At 36.5% G+C, this 22644-nt stretch overlaps 2 protein-coding genes across 2 annotated transcripts; one reads left to right on the top strand and one right to left on the bottom strand.

Moving 5' to 3' along the window:
* The first annotated feature begins 611 nt into the window (after positions 1-611).
* Positions 612-11073, top strand: LOC116164747 (filaggrin-2-like). Its single transcript, XM_031478964.1, has 2 exons — positions 612-776; positions 6113-11073. The coding sequence occupies exon 2, from the start codon at positions 6113-6115 to the stop codon at positions 10949-10951; it is 4839 nt and encodes a 1612-aa protein (XP_031334824.1). The 5' UTR covers positions 612-776; the 3' UTR covers positions 10952-11073.
* Positions 11074-16083: 5010 nt separating this feature from the next.
* On the bottom strand, positions 16084-16808 carry LOC116164520 (6-pyruvoyl tetrahydrobiopterin synthase-like). Its single transcript, XM_031478713.1, has 3 exons — positions 16616-16808; positions 16490-16569; positions 16084-16431 (listed from the first exon to the last, which is right to left on the bottom strand). The coding sequence occupies exons 1-3, from the start codon at positions 16738-16740 to the stop codon at positions 16154-16156; spliced, it is 483 nt and encodes a 160-aa protein (XP_031334573.1). The 5' UTR covers positions 16741-16808; the 3' UTR covers positions 16084-16153.
* Between the last annotated feature and the right edge of the window lie 5836 nt (positions 16809-22644).

The following is a 22644-nucleotide window of genomic DNA, read 5'->3' as shown; positions in this document are numbered from 1 at the left end:
TACGATTACCTAATGTGTGAGTCAGTATATTGCGGTTGCATATTGATTGTCCTGTTCAGGTACCTACAACAATGATATTTATAACAATTAATGTCACAACTCCATTTCGGAATTAATAACAAATTACGTGATGGAGTAGTTAATAGATTTATAAGATCAGGTTTAGTTTGTGATTCATTTGTCTTAGCTAAACAGGAAATCTCCCAAATAAGGTAAAATACATTAATTAAATAATAAATAAATTTATAACACAGATGACGTAGTTCTTGGTTCTTAAACAGTTCTACTGTACTTTGCGAAAAATAAAAGCTGGATAAATGATGACCTTTTAACACAATATATCGATAAATGTGCCCTACTCCGATGACCTATTAATATACCAAGAATTAGAAACGTTAATGACGACTTCGAGAATTTAAGAAAAATGTATCCTTTGACATAATTCTTTGAATCCTGTTGAAAGCCTTTTTCGCAAAATGTGAGTATTGTGGTTTTCATGAAGGACACTGTCAAACTTGTTTAGCACAGATCCTATTAGCTGCAATACGTAGAGGGGGTTCTATGAATGATATGATAATTTAAGAGTATAAATAAATGATCTCTAACTGAAGGAACTTAGTACTTGGCAAAATTATTTTGTTTTAACATCTATCTGCGTAATTTATCTTTAGTATTGTTATGATTTAATACAAGTGAATTAGTTACGTTTATAAGTTTTTTAAAATTTCCTGTGACTAATTTACACCTGCCCCTTTCACATTGCGGTAACACAGAAGGTATGTGTATTTTTTTTTCATTTTTTTTATTACATTAAAATTTAAATAATCGATTTTTATTAACATTAGGGTATCGCAAATATTTCGTATGCGCCATCCCCAACTTGCCTATTAAGATTTCAGATGGCAATTGTTTTATTTTATTGTACAATTTCTTGGGATGCCACCAAAAAGCAAGTTAGACTGATCCAAAAAAAACGCCGTCTGAGCTTCTAACGAGTTGTTTTAAAACCGAGGTCCCTGAAAATTGTTGACATATAAAGCTCAATTTATCTGTTTATCAAAAAGGTGCCATTCCCGTTCTAAATAGGTACCTGATCATTTATATGCATCTCATTCGAGATCCAATTAATTAACTTAATTAATTTTATCAATTGCGTGTATTATGGAGCGACAGGTAATTACTTGGTCGGTGTATAGCAGGGTGTATAGAGGAACAAAACACGCATTTTTTTCCCAAAAACCCAACTTCGCAAATGGTTCCTGAATGTGCATACGATTTGATTATTGGACATAATACATAAACCACTTTGACATTTTTTTTTAATGAAAATTCGGATGTTAGTTTGGTGACAGTTTTGAACTTGATCAAAGAAAAAATGAAAAGAGTGAAAAAAAGCCTTGAAAATTAAAAACTATGTTTACCTTCTTGGCAGATAATTAATGGGGAGGGGGCTCTTTACACATAAACATTTAAAGGCCGCCTGGCATACGTATTCAAAATCTACGCTATAGAATTCAAGAAGAATCAAGCCATTCGAGAAGTTCTCTGAAATATTGCATTTTTATAGGTATCGTCCTTTCGAGATATTCACAAGTAAATTTTCACTTCGTTAGTAGATGCGTCTCGTCTAGATGATCTTTCCGCCCTTTGAGAGTACATTCCTCCGACACACATATTTGCACTGAACGTTTTGACATCACCAGTAGATATATCTCGTTCAGACGTTCCACTTGCCCTTTATGAGTACTCTCTCCTGACACTTCGTTTTCAACATATTTGCTTCGACTTCACTAATAGATATATCTAGTCCAGACCATTCATTATGCCTTTGTGAGTACTTTCCTGCGACAAACCGTTTTCGAAATATTATTCGCTCTTAACATTTGAACATCGCCAATTATTTTTTCCTCCTCCGCATGTAAAAAAAATAGGGTGATATCAAGACAAGCACCTCTTCCAAATAAACCGAGGGTCCGTGGTGTTTCGTTTGGGAGCCACCCCCAAAGAAGTGGTGAAATTTGGATTTCTTCTCTCATTTTTTTTCTCAGCAACCATAAGAGTTACAAAGATGGGAGACACGTCTTTGCATAGTTTTCGATTTTGAAAAAAACTTTCCAAAATTTCCTACCACGGAAAGCGCCCCCCTACTTGGGGGTGGGAAAAAAATTCTGATTTCGACGAAATTTGGTATTTGGGGGTTTTTGAACATGAACATGATGAATCTGTAATTCTTGGCCGGAGAATTCCCCGAAATTTGTTGTGTAATGTGTACATACTTGATGAGTTAAGGAACAAACTTGTCGAACAATTTTTTTAAATAACTTTTCAAACAAAAGATACTTATTTGAAGATTGGGCCTTCGGGTTACAAAGTGTCCCCCGCCTACTAGTGAGTGATCTAATTTCGCATGTAGTGAATTGAAAATGTCGCAAATAACAAAAAAATAACGATTTAAGTCGATATTACGATACTTGCAATCTTTTTTTTTATGGAAATTACTATTTTCGTGAGGTATGATTAAAGAATGAACTTTTTTTACAATGACTACATAAAAAAACATGTTCACACTAGTAAAATTATGAGATCAAATAACAAACTATTTTCCTTCATTTGAGTTTTTCTCTTAAATTTCATTATGCAATATAATATGTTTTTTATGCTCCTATATCAAAAAAGAAATGTACTCTTTAAGAATATGTAATGAAAATTAGTAGTTGCCATTAAAAAAAATATGCCTCCCTTGACCATGTACAAGTACGCCACTGACCACAAATTTAAAGTAGGTATGTAGATTCGTAGCAAACTTTTTATAATTTTGGATTCTATAGCTTCTTTAAAAAAATGTTGTTTTGAAGATATATCCAATGTTCCAGACAAAATTTTCACCCTCTATTAAGATGCTAGCCGTCGTCTTCGTTCGTTTAATTGTTGTAGGTGCAACGCGGGCGACCCGGGTTCGATTCCCGGTCGATGCAGAATTATTTTATATATTATTTAGCATTCCTACATTTCGCTAGACTACTGTTGAACGTCGACGGAGGATTTCACACATGACCGTGGGGGCTGGTATTTCTAGTAAAATAAATAGGGTATTCAAGTGATTTTGCAATTGTACAATTTTCAGCTTTGCACACTGTATTTTTAAGACAAAATTCCACGTACGCATTTACAAAAATGTGCTATAATGGAATGTCGATATTTTGAGAATGCAAAGCTGTCAATTGTTTTTCTGTTTTCACTATTGTGATCAGCATAAAAAACAGTAGTTCTCTAATTAACCGACCTTGTATCTCTTATTATTACCGAGTTAGCAATAGTGAAGGCCCTGTATACATTTAAAAATAACCTTTACTTATCTCTGGGCAGACTATGTGCTAGAAAAATCTTAAATAATTGTAGCAATTGTGGCACTCTTTCATGGTCCCGAACAAGACGTTTTTGATTCAAAGTTTATTTGATAAAAAAACGAATCTCATCCAGTTCTACCATACTTACCTGTTATCGATTACATAACCCTGGTCTCCATGTCTAAGAAGAGATGTTCATTTTGGGGGTAAAATAGGTTCTTGACCCAAAAAGGAACCAAAAAATTGGAGACGAACAAGTGATCGGTTAAAAATATAGGCTTCCTCTAAAAAACCAATATTTCTGCACTAATTCAGTTTTGCTTACGCACAACCACAACAAAAGTTTTGCAAATAAACCAAACGTAAACCAGGTGTCAAATTCTTGACAGAATAGCTTCCTAGCTGAAACCAAAAATTGCCAACATATGTTTTTTTACGCATGCATTTTGTTTGCTTTTATTAGAGGGACCTACCATGCAAATTTCGTTAAAATTGCTCCATAAATAAGAAAGTTGGATGTTGCACATGCGCAACACTATTTTTTGCGCATGCATTTTGTTAGCTTTTATTAAAAGGACCTACCATCTAAATTTCGTTAAAATTGTTCCATAAATAAGACAGTTGGATTTCTGTGCATGCGCAACACGATTTTTGCGCATGCATTTTGTTTGCTTTTATTAGAGGGACCTACCATCCAATTTTCGTTAAAATTGCTCCATAAATAAGAAAGTTGGATGTTGCACATGCGCAACTCATTTTTTGCGCATGCATTTTGTTAGCTTTTATTAAAAGGACCTACCATCTAAATTTCGTTAAAATTGTTCCATAAATAAGAAAGTTGCATTTCTGCGCATGCGCAACACGATTTTTGCGCATGAATTTTGTTTGCTTTTATTAGGAGGACCCACCATCCAAATTTCGTTATAGTTGTTCCATAAATAAGAAAATTGCATTTCTGCGCATGCGCAACACGATTTTTGCGCATGCATTTTGTTTGCTTTTATTAGAGGGACCTACCATCCAATTTTCGTTAAAATTGCTCCATAAATAAGAAAGTTGGATGTTGCACATGCGCAACTCGATTTTTTGCGCATGCATTTTGTTTTCTTTTATTAGGAGGACCTACCATCCAAATTTCGTTTTAATTGTTCCATAAATAAGAAAATTGCATTTCTGCGCATGCGCAACACGATTTTTGCGCATGAATTTTGTTTGCTTTTATTAAAGGGACTTACCATAGAAATTTCGTTTAAATTGCTTCAGAAACAAGATCGTTGCGTTTTGCACATATGCAACACAATTTTTTGACTTTGACAATTTTTTTCTCCGTTTTTTGATAATATAACCCGGCCCAATTTTTTTAGGTTGTACACAGGAAAATAAGGTCTTCCAAATAATAGAATAAAAATTTTAGGTTGCTATTTGAAAAAAAAAGTTCGATGCCGTTACGGCGCTCCAAAATTTTTTTTTCAAAAATCCGGCCCGTTATTTTTCTGTTCGGTATGCCTAAAACATATATACAAAATTTCAACAAAATCCGTCGAGCCGTTTTCTCAGAAAATTGCCAACAAACGTACGTACGTACATACGTACACGTACAGACGAAAAAAATTTTATTCTTTAAAAGTTGCTTAAAATGGTCTAAAACGTCGACATTTGATGAAATTTTGAAATGTTCAAAAAACGGCTATCGCAATAGCTACCTAGCACATGCTAGGAAGCTAAAAATGATTTTTTTAAGATCTACTCTCCAAAACATCACCTTATTAACGAGCACTAACTGATTAAATTTTGGTCAATTGAACTTCTGTCCGTCTGTCTGTCTTTGTACCTCGTTGCCTATATTGGTTTGAATCAGGTTGTTTAATTTTTTCTTATCGACCAACTTTTTTTTGACATGGTAAGTCCTGTATACAAACAAATTATAGTCGGCAATCGCGACTACGTTGCTTCAAATGTCCATATAAATTTATTATAGTTGAAAAGTTATATAGACGTCTAAGGAAAATGATTAAATTCAGACAAATTATCTCTTTTGGATTGCTTTTTGAAATGCAATAAATTTGTTTTAAATTAGTGCTGATTTGCACGTCCAACCACAGTTATCTTCTATTGCCCACAATCCCTTGTATAAAACCGCTTCAACCCTTTCAAAATAATACTGCAATTGCCATAAATGATTTAAAACTATGATCGATATAAGAAGTTTCGTTGAAATTGAGGTATTGTAGGTCAGAAAAATGGCCTCGTTAGTAATTGCCTTACACATTTCTGATGTAATTAATCAATTTATTGATAGGAATTTTTTATGGCACAGTGGGATTAAAAGCGATTACATTGAGCAATGTGGGAACGACGTTTCTTCCTCAAAGATAAGAAAATTGCCAAAAAACAAACGTCAATTCCCTACTCTACTCACTTTAATGTAGCATGAATTTACAATAAATGAAAATGAAGATATCTTATTTTCCTTAAACGCACATTAATGTTGATTGGGAAACACAAAGCAAAGCAATTTCCAGAGAAAATGAGATATTATCGGTAACTGTACATTGCATTTAAAACGTCAACAAAGGTCAGCAAGATAATATACTTTATATCAATTTATTGAAATGAAAAACGAACAACAGCAATAAAAATAGTTGCAGACATCATACAATTTACAGATAATTTTTTACAAAATGATAAAAAGTTGAACTGTGCTCATTTATTGATAAAGAGGTTCTTCGCCGAATTATCTATTTCAATTACGATTTTTGTTGCAGATGAGGGGCGCAATAGTACTTTGGGCGCTATGCATAGCAAGCTATGCCGAGCCGGACGGATATTTCAAGCAACATTACGAATACAAGAGTTCTTCATCGGCATATAAGAACAACGAACTGCAACACAAAAAGGACGATGAAGGATACTACTCCCGCCATGGAGATTTAGAGGGAAGGGCCGAACCTAAAGTGAACTCGTACAGTCAACATAGCGAATATGTCAACCCCAAATTACAGCACGGTCAAGGACAGAACCAGGCCTTGCAAAACAATGATTTCTATCTCCAACAAACTCATGGGGCCGGCCAAGGGGGGTACAGTACAAATTGTGGTTCAGGATCAGGATGTAATCACAACGCAGGTACTGGTTATAGTACTGGTACTGCAGATTACAGCTCGGGCTCTGGCTATAGTAGCGGATCCAGTTATAATAGCGGCAGTAGCTTCCAACATCAGGCCGGATCTACAAGTGCTATGAGTAACGATCAAGTTAGAGCGTTGAAAGAATTGCAAGATGCCTTAGCAAGACAACTACAACAAGCTCTGTATGACCACCAGAAGCATGCTTCATCTAGTCATTCGCAGGTTACTAGCGCAAATACCGGTACTTATGGATCCAACACTAACTATCAATATTTAGAAGACCAATTAAGAAATAACGTTACACAACAATTTAATGATGCAATACGGCAACAATACCAAGGTCAAATCAGTAACGACAGATACAATCAATACCACCAACAATTGCAAACTGATTTGCTTCGTCAGCTACAAAGTGGTTCACCGACGTATAACTCACAAAGTTCGCAATCATCATATAACACCCAGCATAGCACATCTTACGGACGCCCTGTAACTGGAGACTCTCACACGGTACATCTTACCCCAGGATCACAAAACACTAACTCCTTTGATTCGACAAGGTATGGTACCAATACCCAAACATACAGAATACCACATCCCATACCTCTTACGGACGTTACGACTCGATTAGAAGTCGACCTTCAAAATATTATCAACAAAGCAGTACACAACAAAATAAGTACGTACACAAAGACGTACGGCTATCACTCTCAGCCAGATTACAACACCGAACTGCAACGTTTAACAGAGGAATTGCGAGCAAATATCACAAAACAACTAGACAGTGAACTTGTCCGCACCTACGGACGACAGGAACAGAGGGGTTCACACTTTTATACTCTCACCACTACTGGACCAAATTCTACTCCAAATTATAGAGTGGATGAATTAGATCGCGTTCGTCAAGACTTGTACAATAAATTATCGAGAGAATTGCAAATCCAATTCCAACAGCAATATTCCCAATACACACAAACTGTTAATCAATATGCTGCAAACGCAAATCGGCACTCGTCAACAGAAAACAGTGGCCAAAGTACGAACTATTACGGATCGTCCCATTACCCTTCGGCAAACCCCACCGTTAGCACTTACCCACAACAAGTACACCAATATCAACCTCAACCCACTACCTTCGTGGTCACAGGCAACGCGCCAGCTGAATTAAGGCGAGCGACTGAAACAATCCACTTCGATGTCTTCCGCAATCTGCAAGATGCACTGCTTGAACAACAAAGAAGATACCTCAAACACCACAATACTCAATCAACGCATGTTACTTACAACCCTCAAGAATACCAATCTACTCTACAACAATTAACCAACGAATTGAGACACAACATTACTAAACAAATTGAGAAACAGTTATCGATACAATACGGACACCAAATGCAGCAAGGTTCAAACTATTACTCTGTTCTAAGTGGAGGTGGTTACAGCGCTGCTCCAAATTACAATTCGCAACAACTGAATGATATTACACAACAACTTCAAAATGATCTGGTCAAACAGTTACAGACTGGTTTGTCGAAACAATTCAGCTCATACAGTAGCTATAGTTCCAGTTCGTCTTACAGCGGACAATCCGGCTACTCTACAAATTCACAAGGTGGTATAAAAACGCGCGGTAACTACGGCGGATACATGTCGGATGGTGAAATGATGCAGGGCGACGACAATTTTTATAGAAGTCCTAATAGATACTCTTCACATTATACCAATCATTATAATGCACATGATCAAGATCTCACGCAACAACAGGAATACGGCCAATCTCGTTACGGTTCCTCGTACTACACGAATCGGCAAAAACCCGATAACTTCCCACAAAAACCTTACAGCGGCAAATTATCTAATTATGACTCGTCGCAACAAACAGAAGAAGAATTTGGACAGCTGCAAATTGGGAATCGGCAAATATCGCGTGGGCAAACCCCCTTACAAACAGCTCATAGACCATACGATCAAGAATTAACACAACAGCAACAGTATTTTTCACATCAAAAACCGCAGGGTCGCACGTTCATTCACCAGACACAAGATGTAATTGGACAGAAACAAACAAATGCTTACGATCAAGATATGACTCAACAGGCTGAAGACGAATTTAGTCAGTTACAAATTGGAAGAAATCAAAAACCTTACAACAAAAACATATACGACCAAGATATGACGCAACAAACCGAAGACGGATTTGGCCAATTGCAAATAGGACAACACAAAGTACCGGAGCAGTCTCAGTATAACAAAAAAGACGACCTAGATCAACAAAGCGAAGAAGAATTTGGACAATTACAAGTAGGGCAACACAAAGTAGTAGAACAGTCGCAGTACAACAAAAAAGACGACCAAAATCAACAAAGCGAAGAAGAATTTGGACAATTTCAAGTAGGACAGCAAAAAACAGTTCACGATCAACAAAGTGAGGAAGAGTTTGGGCAGTTACAAGTAGGACAAGAGAAGGCACACGAAAAGCCATACAGAAGCCAGCCGGATATGTTCCAACAAACTGAAGATGTAACTGGGCAACTCCAAATCGGTCAACACAAAGTGGTTGATTTAGAAAAACAGACGCTCAAGCATGATCACGATATGAGTCAACAAACTGAAGACAATTTGAGTCAATTACAAATTGGAGCGCCTGATAAAATAATTGATTCGACTCAACAACACCACCAATCGTACAACCAACAAATAAACGGGAAGGACATGTACCAACAAACTCAAAACCAATACGCACAAAGTGAAGATGAAATTGGACAAGTGCAAGTAGGCCAACACATGGTACCACAGCAAAATCAGAAACCGTACTACCATATGCCTGGACACAGTATGTCGCAACAACCTCAAGAAGAATATGGCCAAGTGCAAGTAGGGCAGGCTCTTGATGCGTACAATCAAAGAACTACGGATCAACAAACCGTAGGACAACAAACAATGGTCATGGCACAGCAAAAACAAAACTATGGACAAGTCGCAGAGGAGCTAGGTCAACAAAAGCAAGAATCGTTCAATCAACAAACGGAAGACGAATTTGGACAGTTGCAAATAGGTCAGCAACGCCAAAAACCGCACAATCAGAAAATATACGACCAAGATATGACCCAACAAACCGAAGAAGAATTTGGACAGTTACAAGTAGGCCAGCAAAATCGAAAACCGCACAAACCGAATGTGTACGAGCAGGATATGACTCAACAAACTGAAGAGGAATTTGGACGACTACAAATTGGTCAACAAAGTCAAAAAACGTACGGACACGATATGACCCAACAAACCGAAGATGAATTTGGGCAGTTACAAATTGGCCAACAAAGCCAAAAGCAATACGGCCACGATATGACGCAACAAACCGAAGATGAGTTTGGACAATTACAAATTGGCCAACAAAGCCAGAAAATACACGACCAAAAAATGTTTGGTCAAGATATGACGCAGCAAACCGAAGACGAATTTGGACAATTGCAGGTTGGTCAGCAACACCAGAAAAAGCACGATATAACCCAACAAACTGAGGAAGAATTTGGGCAATTGCACGTAGGCCAACAGAACCAAAAACCATACAATCCAAACATGTATGGTCACGATATGGTACAACAAACCGAAGATGAATTTGGACAATTACAAATTGGTCAACAAAACAAGAAAAAGTCTCGTGAAGATATGACGCAGCAAACCGAAGATGAATTTGGACAATTGCAGATTGGTCAACAAAACCAGAAATCATACAATCAGAAACAGTACGATATGACCCAGCAAAGTGAAGATGAATTTGGACAATTGCAAATAGGTCAACAGAACCAAAAACCATACAATCAGAAAGTGTATGGCCACGACATGACGCAACAAACTGAGGATGAGTTTGGACAATTACAAATAGGTCAACAAAGTCAAAAATCGTACAACCGCGATATTACGCAGCAAACGGAAGACGAATTTGGACAGTTACAAATAGGACAACAAAAATGGCAAAATCAGAGACCGTACAACCGAGGTGGGGACATGACTCCCCACACTGAAGATGTTTTTGGACAAACACAACTAGGCCAACTGCAGGTGGGGCGAAAGAAAAACTCTGACTCGACTCAACAAGTAGAAGAAGAATTCGATCAGATGCACCTTGGAGGAAAATATGCTGGATCACATCAAACTCAAGATCAACGACAAATAAATAAAGTAAATGATCGCCTAATTCAAATGTTAAGTGAAAAGGTAAACAAACCACACGAACACGTTGAAAACTCTCGCAACGATTTCGCACAGCAGTCAAAGTACATTCCTGTAAGGGGACAGACCACGGAAGTTGAATATCCTCTTGAACCCTCTGGTCACAGGCGAAACACCTATCGCAGTTCATCGTATACCAGCGGCAGTAGCCATAGTTCATCTTCATCGAGTAGGTCCTCCTCCAGTTCGAGTTATAATCGCCATTACTCGTCGAACAGCCATCCCTATCATACGTCATACGATGTGTAAATATCAAATTGATATAACAATTCGTATGAAAAGCAATCATTTGTCACCTGTCTTAGATCATTAATTTACATACCTTCTTTTGTATATTTATATAAATTTTAATAAATAAATTATTAATCGTATACTTTAAATGAATATTTCCCCCATACCTAATTTTAACTGCTTATTCAATAAAGATTTAAAAATCAGGCTATTAAAAAAGAGATTTTGGCGTTGTAATAAAGAGCTTAGAGCATCTAAAAAAGCGGCAGAGCACCTCGGTGAGAGAGCCTACGGGGTGATTGGATTTGACTCATTTTTAATAGACTTGTTACATGTGGCATATCAGTCTACTGTGCAAAGTTTCAACCGACTAGGTTATAGCGTTTGGCAGGGACAGAGAAGCGTGACCCCACGGAGTTATGACCCATTTTTAATAGGCTTACTACATGTGGTATATAGGTCAACTGCCCAAAGTTTGAACTGAATAGGTTCAAGCGTTTGGTAGACACAGAAAGGCGTGACCCCAAGGGGTCATTGCATTTGACCCATTTTCAATAGGCTTATTACTTGTGACATATAGGTCAAATGTGAAAAGTTTGAACCAACTCGGTCCAAGCGTTTGACAGTTATCGTGTTCACGGACGGACAGACGGACACCATCGACTCCCCTATAAAGGTACCTTTACACTATAATATATCTCACATGATTTTTTTATATGATATGTTATATGATATTTACTACCGACATACAGGGTGATTCCTATAGTACCTGCCACCGTTTGGGAGCGTGTAGGTGGTGCGTAGGGGAGTATTTTGATATAGGACACTTGGGGTCGGAAATCTAAAATAAGGGTGCCAGAGCCAAATTTACCTTCTGGAATTTCGCGCCTGTAGGTAGGCAACCCAACCGGCCGGCGGTGCACACGGAGCGATCTCAGGCGGCGATGTGTGGCTGACACTTGATCAGAATTTTGTTTAAACCCACGAAATCCCGTCTGCAACGACGCGTATCAAGTGAATAAACACTATGGCAATAGTATAATAATAGTTGGCTAGATGTAGGAAGTGCATTGAGAACAACGGTGGCCACGTTGAACACTTGTAAACGTTATTGCTTTTGACTGTCGTTTTCCCTCCTTCCCTCCCATGTCGCTTCCTCGCGCTAACTCGCTCCGCGCGAAACGTCGGTCGGTTGGGTTGCCTACATACAGGCGTGAAATTCCAGAAGATAAATTTGGTTCTGGCGCCCTTATTTTAGATTTCCGACCCCAAGTGTCCTATATCAAAATACTCCCCTAGGCACCCCCTATACGCTCCCAAACGGTGGCAGGTACTATAGGAATCACCCTGTATTTTTCGTATGAGTTTTAACATTGAATAAAAACACTTTTTATTCAATGGTTTTAATGTTTTACTTTACACTTGACAGGTTTTTATATGACTTTAATACAAGAAGTTACGAAACCTATATAACTTCTCTAAATTAAAATGTTCCAAGTTCCAAGATTCATACTAGTTCAAAAGTTACAGCCCTTTGAATTTTCTTTCGAAATTGGTTTCTAGTCTATAACTTTTGATTGAGAAGTCTGATCGAAAAAGTACGAATTGTTTTGGATACTACGCACCAAAATTAATAAGAAAAAGTGTTTTCCCGAGAAATTTTGGTGCAGTCGATTTTTGGAAAAAAGGAAGGTTGTACACTGCCTTTTTTTTGCCCCGAAAAAAAAATTGTCTCAGATCGACCCGGAAAAAAAATTTCTTATAGAACGTGGCATGTAGAATCCATAATTTCAAACAGTTCCAAGATTGGACTACTAGTTCAAAAGTTACAGCTAGGGAATGCAATCCCGCAACAAAATCTCAATCCCGGTATTTGCGGGATCGTTAGATGTTAATCCCGCGGGAACCCGGTATTTGCGGGATCCCGCAAAATTTTAAATAAATTGACAAATAAGCAATTTTGTGCGGTTAACTTCTGTATTAAAATAAATCGCTAATTATCACAATAAGTATTCAACAAAAAAAGTACCTTCAGGCTAACTTAGAACTCAAAAAAATCACCTGTAAAGCACAAATAGGTGCACTTCTAAAGTGCCTCAAAAATCATAGTACATTTTTAACGAAAAAAGTTTAACAATTATTTTAAAAATAATTTCTCCGTTATGCGTTTCATTAACAAAGCAAACAGAGTCGTCCCCTTGGTCGACATTAAGGATGAGCGGGATCACTTGGATATTTAAAATAAACCGATACAACGAAATATCGAAGGATCCTCAGTATCACAATAACTTTTAACGATAATTTATTTTAATGTTACAAAATACATCAAATTCATGTCTTGGCCATTGAGATAATGCTCTTAATCTTGTTTTGATCAAAATCCATGTGGTCGCCAAAAATAGATCAAATTCATGTTTTGATCATTGAGATAATGCTCTTGGTCTTTTTCCCCAACGTTCTTGGTGCATAAATAACGATTTTGACATGTTTTGATCAAAATTCATGTGGTCGCCAAAAATAGATCAAATTCATGTTTTGGTCATTGAGATGATGCTCTTAGTCTTTTTCCCAACGATCTTGGTGCATAAATAACGATTTTGACATGTTTTGATCAAAATCCATGTGGTCGCCAGAAATGCATCAAATTTATGTCTTGAGCATTGAGATAATGCCCCTAGTCTTTTTACGATTTTGATTATTTTGATCAAAACCCATATGGCAATAATTTAACATTTTTGAATCACACACATGCGGTTATCAAATGTGCACGTGATGTACTCTTGCTGCATCAAGATAATGCGTTTGAAACCTTTTAAAACTCTAAATTCATGTATAAAGTGTAATTTTTGCTACATTTTGCTCTAAAACTTTCGACCTATACCACAGAGAAGAGTTATATTAAAGTATTACACATCTAAGAGTCATAGGGAATAATCTAGCGGAAGTCCCAACCCGATACATGACCTAGGGAATGAAATATGTTGATTTCTATTATATTGAGCCCGTAGTTTTTCCTGTTCCCGATTCACTCGAAGTCCTATAACTTTTGTTCCTATTGAACCAGCTTCCTGAAAATCAATAGCGTCCGTCCTTAATGTCCAAAGAACCCGTACACCAAATTTCAACTCAATCGGCCACTTTTAAAAAGAGTTAGAGCGCACACGGACGGACGGACGGACGGACGGACGGACGACAATACAAAACTATAAAGGATCTGAGGATCCTTAATAACGATTTCGACATGTTTTGATCAAAATCCATGTGGTCCCTAAAAATGCATAATATTCATGCCTTGGGCATTAAGATAATGGCTCTTGGTCATTTTTCCAACCATCTTGGTGAATAAATAACGATTTTGACATGTTTTGATCAAATGCCACATGGTGGACAAAAATGATCAAATTCATGTTTTGATCATTGAGATAATGCTCTTGGTCTTTTTTCCAACGATCTAGGTGCATAAATAACGATTTTGACATATTTTGATCAAATGCCACATGGTCGACAAAAATTGATCAAATTCATGATCATTGAGATAATGCTGTTGGTCTTTTTTCCAACGATCTAGGTGCATAAATAACGATTTTGACATATTTTGATCAAAATCTATGTGGTCGCCAGAAATAGATCAATTTCATGTTTTGGTCATTGAGATAATGCTCTTGGTCTTTTTCTCAACGATCTTGGTGCATAAATAACGATTTTGACATGTTTTGATCAAAATCCATGTGGTCGATAAAAATAGATCAAATTCATGTTTAGGTCATTGAGATAATGCTCTTGATCTTTTTCCCAACGATCTTGGTGCATAAATAACGATTTTGACATGTTTTGATCAAAATCCATGTGGTGACCAGAAATGCATCAAATTTGTGTCTTGAGCATTGAGATAATGCCTCAAGTCTTTTTCTCAACGATCTTGGTCCATAAATAACGATTTTGACATGTTTTGATCAAAATCCACGTGGTCGCCAAAAATGGATCAAATTCATATCTTGGGTATTGAGATAAAGCCCCTAGTCTTTTTCCCAATGATCTTGGTGCATAAATAACGATTTTGACATATTTTGATCAAAAAACCATGTGGCCTCAGAAAAATAATTTAACATTTTTTAATCACACACATGCGGTTATCAAATGTGCACGTGATATACTCTTTCAGCATCAAGATAATGCGTTTGAAAACCTTTAAAACTCCAAATTCATGTGTAAAAAATAATCTTGAGTACATTTTGCTCTAAAACTTTTGACCTAGACCACAGAGACGAGTTATATTGAATTGTTACACATCTAAGAGTCATAGGGAATAATCTAGCGAAAGTCCGAACTCGATACATGAGCTAGGGAATGAAATATTTTGATTTCTATTATATTGAGTCTGCAGTTTTTCCTGTTCCCGATTCACTTGAAGCCCTCTAACTTTTGTTCCTGTTGAACCAGCTTCCCGAAAATCAATAGCGACCATCCTTAATGTCCAAAGTACCCGTATACCAAATTTCAACACAATCGGCCACTTTTAAAAAGAGTTAGAGCGCACACGGACGGACGGACGGACGGACGGACGGACGACAATACAAAACTATAAAGGATCTGAGGATCCTTAATAAATCATGTCATTTGTCATGCAGAAATAGAAACATCCCTATTCCACTATTTACGTATTATTTCCATATTATTTCCTTATGATTTGTCTTATGACAGCCATAATACCAAAAATAGTATACTTAGTGTAAACACAAATCTAAATGCTTGTTACTTACCATATGACAAATCACATGAGAAGTATGATAGTGTAAAAGTACCTTAAAGCTTGCATCGCTTTGCCCTGCCGCTTAATAAAGCACACTTAGAGTTTTACTAAACTCCTCGTCTCTTCAGAGAAAGGTATTGCCTGAGGAACTTTAAATCATTTGAACAATACCATTTTTGGGCAATCAATGTGAGAAGTTACAATCTAATTAAAAGTACTCATTACATTCTGTATACAGAGTGCTTCAAAGTTCAGTTCAGTTTTTGTCTCATATTTTTCGTCGTTAAGATTACTCAGATATTACAATGCGTTGACTAAGTAGTGATATTGGACGATCTACTAAAAGCGCAGCAATTATGGAAACTAATTTGATGTAGACTATTTCAGGAAGGATGTGGTCTATCATAACACTTACTTTATTCCATTATTTATAACACATTAATAAAGACAGTATTAAGAGCAAAAAGTATTTATTCTCCTCTATATAGCACTATGTTGTTTTCAGTTTCAAATACCTTCACTTCATATAACAGACTCGGGTCATCCATGTACTTCTTCATATTCTGCCATATATAAATTGCAACATGTTCTGCGGTACTAGGATGATCATGAAAGTATGGAACATCGATATCTAGATTTTTATGATCCATTGTATCCATAATTGCGGATTTCATGTACTCCTTTAAACATGTGACGTTCATCAACATGCCCGTTTTTGGGTTTACTTCTCCATGTAGAGTTACTTCAACTAATGAATTTATAAAATTGAGTATCTAGTTCTCAATTGATTTGTGATGATTACGTACCCACATAGTTGTGTCCGTGGCCGTTAGGGTGATTACATTTACCGAAAACAGCACGATTTTCTTCATTGGATAGCTTAGGACTATAAGCAGTTAGTGATTAAGTGTTACATTCCATGATGGATATACCTGTGCAGGCGATGGCAAGCTGCTAATACTTCTCTGCGAGTTAAATATGCTTTATGCGCCATTTTCAGACAAACTGGTCGGCACCGAACTCTATATTTAAATGCGGGTTTTGAAGGACCAAGCATTTTTGATTTACAACCAATGACGTCATATCGTAACCACAACCGCTCGCGAGGTTCCCTCTCTTTCTACAAATACTTTTATCTTTTTTATGCATTCGTTTGTGGAAGTGATTAACCATGTGTTAACTTTTTACAAAAAAGAAAAGAAACCGATTTTCATCTAATATTGACTAAACACATCCATTCGTAATTAACGCAATTTAATTAGAATACCTAGGGAAAAAACCTCACTCCATTAAAATGGGTGTGCATGTGAACTGTTTGTTTAAAACCCAATTACCAGGCTTAGCAACAAATGCCACATGGTGTTGCATTAAACTGGCAAGTAAAAGTTAAATTCCGAGAAACACCCTCAATTGCCAAATACCTCGAAAAAATTTCAAGAATGCTTTTGAATCGAATGTTCACACTGATGTTACTATTCTTTTCTTGTCTAAGGATGTTACCATTGATGTGTTTAAAACATCATACGGCTAGATATTTCAAATTAAAAAAAAATCATAGAAACAACTAGCGCAAGGCTGTTGATATCGTGCAAATTCAATGATATTGGTATACCAAAATCAAGAAGATTGTGTAATCGTTTGTATTTTAATTAAATTAGTAACCGGCGTTTTTCCTGCATGGAAACGGCCAAAAATTCGAAGTGACCATCACGATCATCACTGTTTTACCTCGTATATGAGCTGTCCAAGGTTTTCCACTATATCAAATAACGTTAATTAATATAGTTATTAACTAATGCAATTACACGGTTTATCCTCTTAGTTTTGTCATGTGTCATTTTCAATGCCGTTCTGGTAGTTCAATCCCTAAAGTAAGTACTTTCCAAATCTGCAATAAAATGTGTTCCATTTAACAAAAAACCCACGTTTAATACACCACTGGAACACAGCCCACCACAGCCACGGGTAATTAAAACTATTTTAGAAACATGGTGACGGTAATTGTGTACAATTTGACTCCAACATCTTTTTCGGTATCTTTTATATTAAAGAAATTATGATCCGAAGAGTGTTACATGTTACACTCTGTATATTTCGAAAGCTATGTGACAGAATGAGGTACTCAAAGAGAGATTGTGATAGGTCTACCTGGCGATAGGGTCAAAACTTTAATCGCTTATATCTTGGGGACAGGGATAGTCGGGTTTGTAATGGAAACAGGCTATCAACTCTATTTGACGGTGGGATCCAAAGTTTAATCGCTTATATATCGAAAATGGAGTGTCGGAACTGTGTACTCAGAAAAGGATTACGACAGGTCTATAGTTTAGTCAACACGCACTTTTTAATAAAAAAAAACTTTGACTTTGGTCCCTCGATTATCTCAAGTATAGCACATAAATCGGCACATATAATTAATATACAGGGTGATTCCTATAGTACCTGCCACCGTTTGGGAGCGTATAGGGGGTGCCTAGGGGAGTATTTTGATATAGGATACTTGGGGTCGGAAATCTAAAATAAGGGCGCCAGAACCAAATTTATCTTCTGGAATTTCACGCCTGTATGTAGGCAACCCAACCGACCGACGTTTCGCGCGGAGCGATGCAGAGCGAGTTAGCGCGAGGAAGCGACATGGGAGGGAAGGAGGGAAAACCACAGTCAAAAGCAATAACGTTTACAAGTGTTCAACGTGGCCACCGTTGTTCTCAATGCACTTCCTACATCTAGCCAACTATTATTATACTATTGCCATAGTGTTTATTCACTTGATACGCGTCGTTGCAGACGGGATTTCGTGGGTTTAAACAAAATTCTGATCAAGTGTCAGCCACACATCGCCGCCTGAGATCGCTCCGTGTGCACCGCCGGCCGGTTGGGTTGCCTACCTACAGGCGCGAAATTCCAGAAGGTAAATTTGGCTCTGGCACCCTTATTTTAGATTTCCGACCCCAAGTGTCCTATATCAAAATACTCCCCTACGCACCACCTACACGCTCCCAAACGGTGGCAGGTACTATAGGAATCACCCTGTATACCATATCTCCGGTGAGCTTTAAGCTTCTTTTCAAAATGGGAAAGTCCCTAAAAATGAAATGTAATTGAACTAAATCAGGGAAGAACTGACATACTAGTATTTTTTCTACAGTTAAGAGGTATCTGAGGAAGGACATTACTTTTGACCACGACCTACACTTGAAAATGGGTCAATAGTGCATTGCTGAAAATAACGCTACATCTTCCTAAATTTTTAAAGAAATCAAGATGATTAAAAAACATTTTCCGAGAAATCCTAAAATGAAATAATAATGGTTTTTTTAGAGGGACACAAGTTTAAATCATGATAAAACAAAGAAATACAGGGTGTTTTTTTGGGAGTTTTAGTTAAACGTTTCTGGGAAAGTAAAATAGGTAGGTTTTGAAAATTTGTACTTAGTAGTTACTCTGAAGGCCGAATCGATGTAAAATATTTTCAAAATGGCCGCACTTCCGGAAACACCGGAAGTAGATAGTCACTTCGTTATTTCAATCAATATCAACCCCAATTTTTTATTGGGTTTTTGGATTCTACGTGAAATTTCAGTTCTTTTGATACCCATATGTCGATATCTGCAATTTATGGTTTTTAAGTTATTTTGACTTTAAGAAAAAAAATGGCGGATGTAGATGGTACCTTGATAATTGATTACTTGGAAACGGTTGTAGTCATGGCAACCTATTTTTATCAGTGCATATAGATTGAATACAGCTTTCTTTTAGCGTACTTAAAAAAAAGTTAAGTTGCGTAAGACCGCCCCTATGGAGATCCAAATTTATGAAACTTCAAAGACTAAAGACTCAGTTTTTTTTAATGGAATCACCATTTTCTTAATATTGCATGAGATAAAGAATCGAAGTGGGCATATTTTGAAAATACATGTTCCTATAGCTATCTTTAACAGTTTGTGACTTATTCCCATTTTATTGAATTGACACTATTTTTTTCGAATTTTCTTTTTAGTAGTCGGCCATGATTTTATAACAATTGAATTTTAAATATTTCTAGTGACACTAATCCGTCACCTACTGTTATAGGTTAACATATGTAAGTTTTTCAAAAATCGAAAAATGACTTCGGCCATATAGCCGCCACGGTTGCACTGTAAAAGGCGCATCTGGAACACCAATTTTCACAAACTTTTCGCGGCATTTGCGGCCGTATTTCGCCAATAACTCTTCGAATATAAGCAGGTAAGTAGAGGTAAATAATTTAGATTTTTTGTTTTCTTACAGGTTATCGATTTCGAATTTTAATTTCATCATCAGACCTTGCTCTTCGAATGTTGATTTTCAGGTGTTCAATGGTCTCTGGTTTATTGACGTAGGTAAACAAGTGACTTCACATAACTCCAAAGAAAATAATCCAATGGGGTTAAATCACACGATCTTGGTGGCCAATTAATTGCACCATTACGTGAAATTATTCCTTCATCAAAAGTTTCTTTGAATAAATCAATTGTAGCGCCGCTGTGTGGCATGTGGCTACATCCTATTGGAACCACATGTCGGCAAGATTAATGCCGATAATTGAAGTACGAAAAAAATTCTAATTATGTCCCTATACCGTGCACAATTGACAGTCACATTCTGACCATCATCGTTTTTGAAGACGTATGGACCAATGACTCCGCCAGTCCATAATGCACCAAACAGTAATTTTCTGTTTTTCGAATTAGCCACCCTGAAGAACGATGTACGCCATAAAATAGACGAAGTGCACGTGAAGTATGACGAATGGAACCATTATTTTGATAAAAAATTTCAACAATTTGCAAACGTTGCTTTGGTGTAAGCCGAGGTGTAAGCCTATCCATAATGAAATGTCAAACCAAACTAAACAAAAAGCAACTATCAGATGTTATATGGGTTGTCAAATAAAGCATGATGGCCACTCAAAGTTGTGAACCTCTAAAAAAACAATGTTTATATTTGTTCCTAATGGGTTGTTTGATCCAAAACACTCATTAGATAGGGTAAGACGAGGGGTAAGATAGATAAACTGAGAGTACTATACACTCACCGGCACGGAGTAGTTGAATTTTTTTTAGCAACCTAAAATTTTAAAGTTTTGTGTATTTTTTGCTACTGAATCCAAATCTGTAATTAAAAAAAACAAAACAACATCGTATTTTTCAAATAATACCACAAATGTGACTTTTTTGTGCAAAACACCCTGTATATTATTACACCTTATGGTGGTATATTAAATTCCCTGCAGACGTTCTTAATGGACCACACCAAGAACTTTCTATTATTTTCATTTCGATCTAGTTATCCATGAAAATGATAAACATACATAATAGTATATAAAACAATAACGAGTACTAAGAAATATTATAGTCGGTTGTTAACAAAATAAGAATAATAGGTGAAATTAAGTAATAATATAAAAATAGTTACCATAGATTACTACCTATGTTAAAGAAGATGTTCAAAAACGCTTCCGGTTCCTTCAGCATATAGGGTGGAGCATATTTTCTAGGAAATAAACTTAAACAGCACTATGTAATAAACTTCAAAGTTGACTGTTAGATACTTTACAACAAACAAGGTCATTTTACCATTTTCATGGGTAACTAGATCGAAATGAAAATAATTCAAAAATCTTGGGTTATTTAAAGTATTTTTGCTATGAACTTTTGTAGAGAATTTAGAAAACCGTCATATGATGTAATAATATACAGGGTGTTCCATATAAAATTACATTTTTAATATTATCTAAAAAATGCGATGTTGTTTTGTTTCTGTAATTCCAGATTTGGATTCAGTAGAAAAAAATACAATTTTAGTAATTTAGCCCTCTTTCTAACTCTACAACTAACTGATGGTCCTTGTGAATCGCCATGTATAAGTATAACAAAAATTGTAGCGTAAAAGTTGGAAAGTACTCGATGGGTCGATGGACGACGGATCGCGATTTTATTAGCAAACTCAATTTATGCTCCGGTTTCATTATGTAGAATACCTTTTGTGGTGAAATGTAATCGCATGCAAAAAAATTGTGACACAAAGTTAATGCTTCAAACCCGAGAATTCTACGATAATTCGAGTTATACTTAAACAAGTAATAAGGTTATCGCCCTAAGGCGAGTAACTTCAGCGCATTTTCCATGAATGATCAGTACTTCCCAAAAGGCCATAGCTATGTGCGCTGTAATTTTCTTTACTAGAGGCACATATGGTTGAAATTTCAAAGAAATATCTGGATAAATAAAGAAGTTGGCACTGACTGCGCATGCGCACATTAATCTGATGTTTACAATATGCGCTACGTTTGCTTATACCATTGTTTATTAATTTATAGTTATTCCACCGACGGTTAGTACGTTGGGTAATGTCCAGGGGGCGTGTTGGGTAATGTGTCGCTTTAAATATTGCATATATTAGTTCCAAACCTCTTGATGCAATAAACACACAACAGGCGGCGATGGTTATATACACTTACAAACTGAAACTCGTGTTTTTCAGATATGTTTTGTTGATTGCCTACCCGAATAAACACAAAGTTTACAGATTCGTTGTTTTATTTATAGACAACCATAAAAATTCTGTGTAGGTGCCAAGGACGTTAAAAATACCACTCTTATTGAAATCTGTATTGGAACTTGTTTTCTGGTTGAAGGATATATCTGCGACCTTAGATCATTCACCCGATCTAAGTCTGCGACGGCTGTTATTTGCAATTATTTTATTTCGTTTTGCGCGGGCTTGTGAGTTTGAGTGTGTCTGTTTATTATTTTGCTTGTTGGTTCAGTTTGTTTGTTATTGTTATTATTTGTTATTGTTATTTGTTTATTGTTGACATTTCGTTGGTGTAAGACCTGTGTTAGCGGATATTAAACAATTTGCCAAAGTGCAGTGTACAAATTTTGATCCATTTTCCGATAAGTGGTAAGTATATCTTTTATCTTATTTAAATTCG

Source organism: Photinus pyralis, unplaced genomic scaffold (genome assembly GCF_008802855.1).
Source record: "Photinus pyralis isolate 1611_PpyrPB1 unplaced genomic scaffold, Ppyr1.3 Ppyr1.4_LG2, whole genome shotgun sequence".
Taxonomy (NCBI): Eukaryota; Metazoa; Arthropoda; class Insecta; order Coleoptera; family Lampyridae; genus Photinus; species Photinus pyralis.
This window is presented reverse-complemented; position numbering and strand designations above follow the sequence as displayed.